The sequence below is a fragment of the Capricornis sumatraensis genome, chromosome 2 (assembly GCF_032405125.1).
Source record: "Capricornis sumatraensis isolate serow.1 chromosome 2, serow.2, whole genome shotgun sequence".
Classification (NCBI taxonomy): Eukaryota; Metazoa; Chordata; class Mammalia; order Artiodactyla; family Bovidae; genus Capricornis; species Capricornis sumatraensis.
Window position 1 is genome coordinate 191,983,811 of NC_091070.1, and position 11,304 is coordinate 191,995,114.

At 53.6% G+C, this 11,304-nt stretch overlaps 1 protein-coding gene across 1 annotated transcript; it reads right to left on the minus strand.

The window, feature by feature from the left end:
• Positions 1 to 791: 791 nt before the first annotated feature.
• BSND (barttin CLCNK type accessory subunit beta) lies at positions 792 to 10,572 on the minus strand. The gene is made up of 4 exons (XM_068992094.1): positions 10,396 to 10,572; positions 4,477 to 4,577; positions 2,084 to 2,337; positions 792 to 1,252 (listed from the first exon to the last, which is right to left on the minus strand). The coding sequence occupies exons 1-4, from the start codon at positions 10,570 to 10,572 to the stop codon at positions 792 to 794; spliced, it is 993 nt and encodes a 330-aa protein (XP_068848195.1).
• Between the last annotated feature and the right edge of the window lie 732 nt (positions 10,573 to 11,304).

Sequence of the window (11,304 nt, forward strand, 5' to 3'; positions counted from 1 at the left end):
AACCTCAGGGACCACCAGTTGAGCAAAGGAGAGACCAAGGCAAGTGAAGCAAAGGTACTGGTCTTGAGCAGGCAGCCACACTCCAAGATAAATGTGGAAGGGCCAGGACTAACTCGGTCCAAAAGCAGCGACATCAGGAAGAGACTTCAGAAGAGGGAGGTCTGTGCAGAGGTTTGAAAGATGCGCCTGAATGTGCCAGGCAGACAGGGACAAAGGGCATCCTGGTGGAGAAGACAGCTTGGCAAGGGCATAAGGCACAGGGTGAGTGTGGGGTGGGCTGACCAGGAGAAAGTCGGAAGGTCAGCAGAGGTCACTCATGGGAGGTTTTGGATCCCAGGACAACAGAAGCTACAGGAAGGATGTAGGACCAGATGTCAGCTCTGAATGAAGACCCATTTCGCCATCCATCAAGTGGACCAAAAGACTCATCAGGAATGAGAGCCCTGAGGGCCTTTCACAGGGGATGAGGGACCCAGGGGCAGCACCAAGGAGGGTTCCTGGTCAGAAGCTAGCTTTGAGGTGAGGCTATAAAGGCATTTGAGGGCCCTGGCTGCTGCGAAATTTCTCAACAAATCCTATTACCTTCAAAGCTCCCCCCAAAAAGTATTAATCGAAACAGCAATGGCCCAGTAATGTAATCATCTCCTCTCTGTGTGGTTCTCAAAGTGCTCTCAGCCCACTGAGAGTCTGCAAAATCAAACCCCATTTTGCAGTTAGTGAAATGGAAGCCCTGTGAGGTCACACGGAGATTGGTGGTGGAGCCAGATTGAATCCCCAGGAGCAGTTCCATGTCAGCCCTGGGCCTCAGGTTCAAAGCCCAGTTCCTTGTCTGGGAGGGGATCCCCGGGGCTGTCGGGAAGCCCATAGTACAGGTCTTCCTCTTCCTGTGCCGGCCCCTCTGTGCCTGTGTCTGAAGCCTCTTCCTCCTCTTTTGTCCTTGGGGACCTCTGCTGGGAGCTAGGCACGGCTGCCTCTCGTCGCTGCTTCTCTGGAGGCACATCCTCTGGCGTGGGGGCATCAATCAGGGCAAAGTCGTGGAAGCGGTCCCGCTGGCACCTGCAGGTCCAGGACTCTGGAGGCCGGGGCTGAGGTTCCGCTTCCTCAGGTGGAGATGGGCTGGGGCTGCTCTCCTCACTGGAGTCCACGTCCAGGTCATCTTGGAAGGAAGCCAAGGGTGCAGGACCCTGGGGACAGGTCGGGGGGCTGCAGGGGTAAAGGCAGAGAGGGTGAGGGTAGCCCTGAGTCAGACTGCCTGGGTCCGAAACCCAGCCACGAGCTGCAAGGCCTGGGGTAGGTGAGTTCACCTGTCTGGGCCTGAGTTTCCTCCCCTGTAAAATGAGAGAAATACCAGCATTCGCTCCTATGGCTCTCCCTGAGGTTTATAGCAAATAATGAGTGCAAAGCACTTTGCATGAGGCCTGGCACATAGTAGGTGCTCAAGAAATGGACCATCATTATGTTATCCAAACCAGGTCACTCCTCTGCCTCTCCAACCACTCAGGGACTCCTCTGGGCCTACTGCCCCTCTCACACTGGGCGTCACCTTCCATTCCTTCGTCTTCCCCCCACTGGACAAGGGGCTTCCTCAGGGTGGGGCTGTCAAGGCCTGGCAGGGAGTAGGCGCCCAGGGATGCTGGTGGGTGAGTGACTACAAGCTTGAATGAGGAATATTCATGTTCCCGTTCATGAATGGCTGCGGACAGGGTGGGGTGTTGGGGCGGGGATGGAGTGACCTGCCCGAGGCCAAGAGCATGTCAGCAGCAGAGTCTGGATTTGAACTCAGGTCCTCTGGCTCCCCGCCTGGCTCCTCATGGTGAGAGTTCAAACTACTCTGAGATAGGAGTGATTATCCCCATGTGAGGAAACTGAGGCTTGGCAAGGTGAGGAGCATTTGAAGGTTACACAGAAGAGGAGCTGGGGTTTGAACCAGGCCCAGGTGACTAAGCCCAGACCCACGTGTCTCCTCAGGGTGTCCCCAGCCTCTCTCCTGCCCAGGGTCCCCATCACCCTCAGTGGCCCACACCCCCTCCTCTTTCACGCCAGAACCCCTCTGCTCTGCACACTCACCTGTGTCTGCCCTGACTTGGGTCTCTTTCTCCCTCATCCTGGTCCGAGCCCCTGTGGATGACCACGGTGGCTTCCAACCAGCCCTGAGGGTCACGAGGGCCACTTTCTCCTCCATCGCTGGCTCCTGGCTGCCGCTGTCCGGGTTCCGGGGCCAGGAGGGGGCGGGGGTCCTCACTGTAGCTCATGACCTTCATCTGGATGTGGCTGAAGTCAGGCAGGCTCTGGTCGTAGGCAGCTGCCTCCCACAGCCTGACGTAGGGGGGCTGGGGGCTGAATGGGGGTGCAGGAGACAGCAGGAGAGAGAATAGGCATGTAGGCAAAGATTCGCTCTGTGTTGTCCCCTGGCCCACCTGTTCTGAGCAGCGGGTCTCCCCTAATCTCCAAGAAGCCTCTGGGAGCAATTACTATACCCAATTCATGGATGAGGAGACTGAGGCCCAGCAAGGCAAGCTGAGTGGCAGAGCTCAGATACTCAGGCCAGTGTTCCTTTCACCCCGTGTCTCCAAAGTGAACCCCAAGGCTGCAACTACCAAATGAAGGTCGGTTTGGATTAACCGGGAGTTTGCTGGGTTCCAGACTGTGGCCTGAAGGCTTTATGCTGTTTATTCTGAACAACCCCTTGAAGCCGAGTGGTCGTTCCCATTTTTCAGATGAGGACACAGCAGCAAGGGCCCAGAGACTGAGTGGTCCTTGCGGGCCAGGCTCTATGGGTTAGCTCATCGAGTCCTTGCCGGAACTCTGGGAGCTGCTGGGGGAGGCTGAGGCACAGACACTGGCTGGCTTGCCTGGGTGACGCAGACCCAGGGAAGGTGCTGGGGCTCCAAGCACCGCCTTCTCCACTGCTCTACGATCCAGGGCTGGGGAGTGACAGGGAGAAGCCCAGGCTCAGGGCGACCTGAGCCCCAGCTCTATTTCAGCAGCTCTCTCCGTGTGACCAGTCCTGAGGCTGGTCCCAATACCCACCCAGGGTCTATCTGCCTCCATCCCCTGGGACACTTGGTCACCTGGGTGCCAGGGACAGAAAATACCATCACCACCTCCTTCCCCAAGCTAAACAGCAAATCCCAGAGCCCTGGCCACAGATCCTGGATCTGCAGCCTGGACTTCTGAGCACAATCATCACGGCTTCAGGGGTGGGGAGGGGGCACCAAGTCAGGTCACCCCTCCAGGGCTGCCGTGTTTCGGCAAGACAGCACTTGGCACTTCCAAGGATGAAGGCAGGTATGGTCTGGTATTGACTGTAAGGTTTGGCCTTGTGATTGCACTTCTTGAGCCTCAGTTTCCACATCTGTATAAAGGGCCCGACACCACCACCCCTTTCATAGATTTCTATGAAGACCAAAAGAGGTCATGGGCGCAAAATGCCTGAGTTGGTCTCTGGTGCTTTTGGAAGCGCTTCCTACCAATGATGGCAAAGGCTTACAGAGGGCCTGCTATGGTCCAGGCTCTGTTCTTAGCGCTTGGTTTATAAAGTCTGCCATCCATATCACAGGTTCCACATTCGTGGATTCAACTAACTGTGGTTTGAAGATATTCAGGAAAAAAATTCTAGAAAGCCCCAAATAGCAAAACTTGAATTTGTCACACACCAGCTACTATTTACATAGCATTTACATTATATTATACAATCCTAGAGAATTCCAAGGACTGTATAGTCCATGGGGTTGCAAAGAGTCAGACAGGACTGAGAGACTTTCACTTTCACTTTCATTATATTTACAAGTATTGACATAGCATTTACATGCTATGTATTAGAAGTAATCTAGAGATGATTTAAAGTATATGGGAGAATGTCTTCTGTTATAAACAAATATGCTATTTTATATAAGGGACTTGAGCATCTGCAGATTTTGATGTCTGAGGGGGATCTGGAGACAGTTTCCCACAGATGCCAAGAGACGATTATTATCTCATTTAGCCCCTCCACTGAAGCTGTATTTGAAATACACCGTATCTGTATTTCAAAGATGGGGCCAAGAGAGGCAGGTCAAGTTCCCAAAGTCACTCAGCCAAAAAGTGGCAGGGCCCCAGGGCTGTGCCTTGGCCATCATTATGCCTCTTGTTTGCTAGCATAGTAGTCATCACCATTGTGTGGGATTTAGGGTCACACCTATCTGGCTGCCACTAATTCGCTGTAAGGCAGGACAAAAATCCCCAAGCCTCAGTTTCCTCATCTGTAAAATGGGAACAATAATGGCCACCTCATAGAATTGAGAGGCCAAAACGATGTATGATTTCTGAGCGTCTGTTCTCGGTAAGTAAGAAAGTAAAGCCAGAGCCTGCAGCAGAGGGGAGACACTGCCCCTCTGCTCATGCCCCACTCCGTCACTCTCCTCAGCAGGGGGAGACTGGCCTGAGGGTCACTAACCCTCCCCTCCCTCCGCTCCACCCAGAGGGCTCAGCACCCACCTCTTCATCTCGGCAGCAAGCCCACTCTCCAGAAGGCCCAGTGTCTTCGCCTTGGTGGATAGGACACCTTGGAAGTCAGAGTCAGCAGGTACGAAGGTGATCTGCAGGGCAAAGGGGAGAAGGCTTCTCTGTAGCTGCCCACACACATTCATCCTTGCTGCTCCCCCAGAGCAGGGGCCTAACCTCTCCAGATACCCTGGGACAGAGACCTCACGAGGGAGCGCACCCTGTTTGACAGGAGGGCCCAGCACTGTTGGCTATCTGGATCTCTGGGCTCCTGCTCCCACTGGCCCTTCATTCACCCAGCAAACACTCCTGGAGCATCAGCTGTGTGCCAGGCACTCCTCTAGGCAGTAGGGGGCAGCAGTGAGTGAATGAGCCAGGCACCCCTTCCCTGGGGGAGGTCATATCTTGAGAAGCAGGTCATTGTCAGGTGTTTCCTGGCACCAACAGAGGCTGCGACAGAGGACAGAGAAGGGGGCGGCCAGGGTGGTGCCCAGCCCCGACCCCTGAACTCTCCAGGATCTCGAGGTCTCTGCAGGTGCCACACCACAGGTGGGCACGGGGCAGTGGAGGGGAGGCAGGTCACAAAGGAGGCAGTGGGATGGGGCAGAAGGCGCCCTGCCTTTGGGGTCTGAGAGGCTGGGTGAGCAGCCTTCCTTGAGCAGGTCATCACTCCTCCCAGAGCCTGTCTGTGATCCTCTGTAAAATGGGGTTCGCCTCGAAGGGATATTTGCAGCGCTGTTCACAATGGCCAAAAGGTGGAAGCACCCTAAGTACCCATTGATGGAGGACTAGATAAACAAAATGTGGTGTATACACACAAAGGAAGATTATTCAGCGTTTAAAAGAAAAAAAATGAAGTTCTGACACGTGCTACAACATGGATGAACCTTGAGGAAATAAGCCAGTCACGAAACAAATTCCACAGGATTCCACTTTCATGAAGTATCTGCTGCTGCTGCTGCTGCTGCTAAGTTGCTTCAGTCGTGTCCGACTCTGTGCGACCCCAAAGACAGCAACCCACCAGGCTTCTCCGTCCCTGGGATTCTCCAGGCAAAATACTGGAGTGGGTTGCCATTTCCTTCTCCAATGCATGAAAGTGAAAAGTGAAAGTGAAGTCGCTCAGTCGTGTCCAACTCTCCGGGACCCCATGGACTGCAGCCCACCAGGCTCCTCCATCCATAGCATTTTCCAGGCAAGAGTACTGGAGTGGGGTGCCATCTCCTTCTCCAATGAAGTATCTAGAATAGTCAAATTCACAGAGACAGAAGGGAGAATGGTGGTTGCCACAGATAGGAGCAGGGAGGATGGGGAGTTATCGTTTATTGGGTATAGAGTTTCAGTTTTACAAGATGAAAAGCATTCTGGAAATCGGTTCCATAACAATGTGAATGTAATCAACACTGAAAGGTCACTTTAAAATGTTCAGATGGTAAATTTTAGGTTATGTATATTTCACAGTTTAAAAAAGCAGGATTAGTATTGCCTGTCTCCTGGCTGTGAGGATTCCATGAGATACTACATAAGGGGTCCCTCACCACAGTGTCTGGCACATAGTAGCTGCTCTATAAATCATAGTTTGATGCTATTGAAGATGAAATTACCTGACTTGTCTGAGTCTTGTTCTCCTCAACTGAAAATTTCCTCAACAAATATTTTATAAGACCCTTGGGCTTCCCTGGTGGCTTAGAGGGTAAAGAATCTGCCTGCAATGGGGGAGATCTGGGTTCGATCCCAGGTGGGGAAGATGCCCTGGTGAGAAGCGAATGGTTACCCACTCCAGTATTCTTGCCTGGAGAATCCCATGGACAGAGGAGCCCCAGAGGAGCCTGGTGTGCTACAGTCTGTGGGGTCACAAAGAGTTGGACACAACTGAGCAACTAACACTTTCACTTCACTTTACAGTGTTACACCAGCTTCATAGGCAGCAACCTCCTTTCTCCCTTCCCACAGAGTACAGTGAGTGAAAGTCACTTGTCTGCACCATCAAAGCCCGATCCTGATGGGGAGAAGGGAATGATAGCTGGAGGGGTTCTTAGAACACCTGTGAGTAGTAAGCTTCCCCCCAAATGTCTGGAAATGAGGGAGGGCCCTGGGTATCTTCCACAGCCACTAAGTATGTCCTGCGCTTGCCAGATGGTTCTGTATTTCCTAGAAGCTTCCCCTTCCCCCAGTCATCCTCCTCTTCATCATCATAGTCACCACCATTATCTCCACCAACATCATAATCGTATCATCACCATCAGCACCAGCACCTGCATCAACAGCAGCATTATCACCCTAGAGCATCATTGCCATTGCCACCGTGAAAGCCTGGAGGAGAAGGAAAGTCCTGAGCATCTTACAACACAAAATCTTTTAAGTGAGGGAGACAGGCAGAGTTAAAGCTGGGAAGGGGAGATGAGACCATGAAGACAGCAAAGCATCAGGCTAAGGAATTCAGCCTTTATCCATGAGCAGAGGGAGCCCTGGAGGAGTTCTTAGCTGAAGAGTACACGACAGATCTGTGTTTGGGCAGAGTTCTGGGCAGTTCCCAGAGAGGGAGAACGGAGGGATGATGGAGGGAGGCCCATGGAGAGGTCAGTCCATCAGTCGCCAATCAGGGGTCTGGTCCTGGGCTCCAGCAGAGCAGGCAGGAGTGGGGAGTAGGCAGTGCGGAACTTGGGGGTAGAAGCAGAAGCCAGGCAAAGAGGTCCAGCTTTCCCAGCCAATCCTTCCCCTTGCCCCATCTCAGCTAACAAGCACAGCATCCTTGACTGTCCCACCGGCTAGATTTGTCCCAATTCCTCCTCCTCTCAAGCCCAAAACCCTGCTGACCACTAAATCTGAGCAAGTCTTACTTCAGAAATTCAATAAGGTAAGCAAGCTGGAAGTACCGGGGGCCACACCTAGCCACAGCAGGTACTGTGTGTTTGATGAACTGGAAATGTCTTCTCTGCTCCTACAGCCTTGGGTTCAAGCTCTGCCTTAATCTAGGAGATGATCATCTCTCACCTGGACCAGAGGAGTCCCCCCACCACTGGCCAGTTGCTCTTGAAACTTCCTCCTCCCAGATGTCAGCCTGATAACTCTGCTGAACTGCAAAGCTGCCCATGTCCCCCTCTTGTCCCATCAACTACAATGTAAGGTCCGAATTCCTCAGCATGGCATCCAGGCCCCGCGGGCGCAAGCCCCACGCCCTCTCCACCTTCCCTTGCTCCCCACACCCTCTAGTCACCATGTCGACCCACTTGCCTTGCTTCTTTTCATGTCTTTGTTCACCCTATTCCTTCTGCCTGAAATGTCTTTCCTCATCTTTTCTGCCTGGTGAACTTCTACTTTACCTACAAACCCCAAATCATCTTCTCTGTGAAACCCATTCCCTCCCCAGCAGGCAGAAAATTGTCTCCTCCATGAGACCCCCAGTCCCCTAAAGACAGACAGCTTAATTCACACTGGTATTGGCTACCCCTTACCCCCATATTGGGCTTCCCTTGTGGCTCTGCAATGCGGGAGACCTGGGTTCAGTCCCAGGGTTGAGAAGATCCCCTGGAGAAGGGAAAGGCTACCCACGCCAGCATTTTGGCCTGGAGAATTCCATGGACTACATAGTTCATGGTGTTGCAAAGAGTGGGACAGGACTGAGCAACTTTACTTACTTATGAGCCCCCATATCATAATTGTCTAATTCTATTCCCTTATATTTCTTTCAGTCCAGAAAACTCCCATTTGTCAGGCTCTGAGGCAGGAGAGGATCTGGCAGGGAAGATGGGCATCAATATTTGCTGAGAGCTCCAGTGGCCCAGGCTCCAGTGGGACGACGCGGGAGAGGGGACCCTCGTCTAGCACACCTCCCTGGTTTACGACACACTTGCCTTCTCTCCCTTAGTGTGCCACCCTGACAGCCTGCGTCCCTGAAACACACATCCACTTCTGTGCTCGCATACCTGCACATACATACTAAGACTCGCTCAAAGCCACAACACTGATCCTGAGACGGCTGCCTTCGAATAAACTCCGGGCCAGGCATGATGCCAAGTCCCCACATACAAGACCGTATTCGTTCCTCCCACCCGGCCATGTAAGTCTCAGGGAGGAGGGGGATTCTTCTGCGAGGGTCACAGGAGTGGAGCACAGGGAGGAGAGATCTGAGCCTGGGCCTGGCGGACACTGAAAGCCGTGCTCTTTCTACCCCACCATGCAGCCTCTGCAGCACAGGAGCACGTGAATCCGTCAACAGTTATTCATTAATACCCGAGAATATTCCCTGTCCCCGATCTCTCTCCCTCATCCCCACGGCCACTCTGCCCCCCTCCCCTTCCCCGCCCACAGCCAGCTCTGTGAAGGAGGCCAGGGCAAGAAGGACCCTTCCCCCACATTCCCCCACAGCCGTTGCCTTGCCATCCCCCAAGGCCCAGGCTCCTCATTGGGAGGATGGTGATGAAGGTGGTAGTGACGTGGGCGGCTCGGCCCCAAGGCCTTCTTCTCCCGGTGACCTCTGCTCAGGGCATTGCACAGAGTCGAGTTGACTGTAAACTGCTCAGTAAATGACTACAAACCAGCCTGGACTGCCCCAGCGCTGAATAAACGCTCTGACAGCCAGGGGCTGCCCACGGAGGAAGCAGGGCTAGGAGAGCCTAACCCAGGCCCCAGCAGCCTCCTCCCTCCTTCAAACTCCAGCATAGCCACCCAGGCGAGAGGTGAGGAGGGGGCTGCGGGGGGAGGGGTGGGGAGGAAGGGGGAGGGGGTGGCTGCCCGGGGACTGGAGCCCCAGATGGCAGGACCAGCGGGGTCCTTAAGATAAACCCTCTTTCCCAACCCCTCTTCCTGACTCACACATTCTACAAATGTGGGAACTGAGACTCAGAGAGGGAAGGAGCTTAACCAAAGTCTCCCAGGTAATCAGAGGCAGAGTGCAAGTTAGAATCCATGCTTCTTTCCTTGTCTCCCTGGATCTAGCTCACCAGCTGCTGCGTGACCTTGGAAAAGCCACTCAACCTCTCTGGGCGCCAAAAGGTTACACTTGATATGCCCATTCCACACGTTTGTTAGGAGGATCAATAACAGTAAGGGTGACAGCCTTTCACCTAAATATTATACTCGACAGTTCACCAAACTGTTCATCTCTTCTCTGTTCTCCATAAAAACTGTGAGGCTGGGAGAAATAGGAGCCTCATTTTGCAGATAAATGAAACTGAGGCTCAGAAAGACAAAGGTCACATGGAGACTTTGGAACAGACCTAGAACTAGAAGAACTCAAGACTCTCAAACCAGTGCTCTTCCCATCACTAAGTCACTCATTAGAAGAACATTAAAACCCCCAAAGATAGAGCAGTGCCCAAGCCAGGAGGTTCCAGCTGACTCACTCAGAACTCTCAGCAGCTCTGGGACACAGGGACCATCCTCCCGAGGAAGGTTATGCTTTAGACACCACACATCTGAGCTCTGATCCCAACTCTGATACCCAGGAGCTGAAGGAACCTCACTTTCTGAGCCTCAGGCTTCTCCACTATAAAATAGAACTTCAAAGGTACCAAAAAGCTCAGGATGGATGCTGAACTTCACCAGAGATACAGGTGTGCCTGGCAGGCAGCAAGCCCTCAAGAACTCTGGTTTCAAGAACCTGGATTGTGTCTCCCCCGTGATACCTAGTTCTCCTGGGTACCTAGACATGGTACCTAGTGTCTCCCGCACGGTACCTAGTTCAGGGCTCCAGATTCAGGGGACTTCTGATTAATCTTTATGCTAAGGGATGGATGGATGGATGGATGGATGCTCAGGAGAGTGGAGATAAGAAAAGAAATGGTAAAGGGGAGAGGATGACAAGATGATTGAAGGATGGGGGACTGATGCCTGGAATAGAGGCACAGCCCCAGACCCTCCTGGGCCCTGGCCCCCAGCCCACCTGTTCCCACTGTTGCCACTGTTCCCACCTACCTTGGGGTAGCATTGGCACATGCTCCAGATGACGCCCCCGATCACCATGATGCCTCCCATGGCGTAGAAGGTGCCATAGACCTGGGGCCGGTCGTGGCTCATGAGGAACGTGCCAAGGGCCAGCAGAAAGAGCCCCAGCATGATGAAGCCGATGCGGAAGGCCTTCTCATCAGTCATGGCTGCCTGGCCTGTGAGCCACCTGCAGAGGGGCACCAGGAAAGCAGCCAGCGACCTACACACGCACTCACACTTGAGGAGTGACACTCCGGGATCGCTGCCGATCAGGACTTAAGCCGAGAGGGAGGCAGGCTCCCTGCAGGCCCAGCCCAGCCACCGGGCACACCCCGTGCTCCAGGCTGGAGGAGTTACGCGCAGGTGGCCGCGTGCCCCCACCTTCACTCCTCTCCCCTTCCCTCTGGGCCCTCTGGAGCGTGTGGGAATCCGAGTGAGGGAGACACGAGGGAGGGAAGGGGAGGTTCCAGGGGCTGGGCCCCAGCCCGGGCTTTGACATCACCTCATTTCCCTGTGTGGGGCTGAGCTGGGCAGACAGGCAGCCTGCACCATCCAGCCAGGGGACAATACTGCAGCCCAAAAGCATCAGAATGCCACTGGGGGTTCCAGGATCCCGCAGGCTGGCAGTTTAGAATCCTGAAGAATTTCAGACTCTTCAAGTTCATGGGCCCACCTGGCCACTAGTTATGAACGGTACCTGCTTGCAGGGCTCTATTTTAAACATGTGATTAGTATGAACTCATTTAGGGAACCCCATAAGGTAGGCACTACTATCCCTACTTTCTAAATGAAAAAATAGCTTGCCCAAGGTCACACAGCCAGAAAGGACAGGGCAGTTGGCATTTGAACCTAGTATTGTCCCCAGGTGAAACTGCCTAACTGTAGCACAAGGGTTCA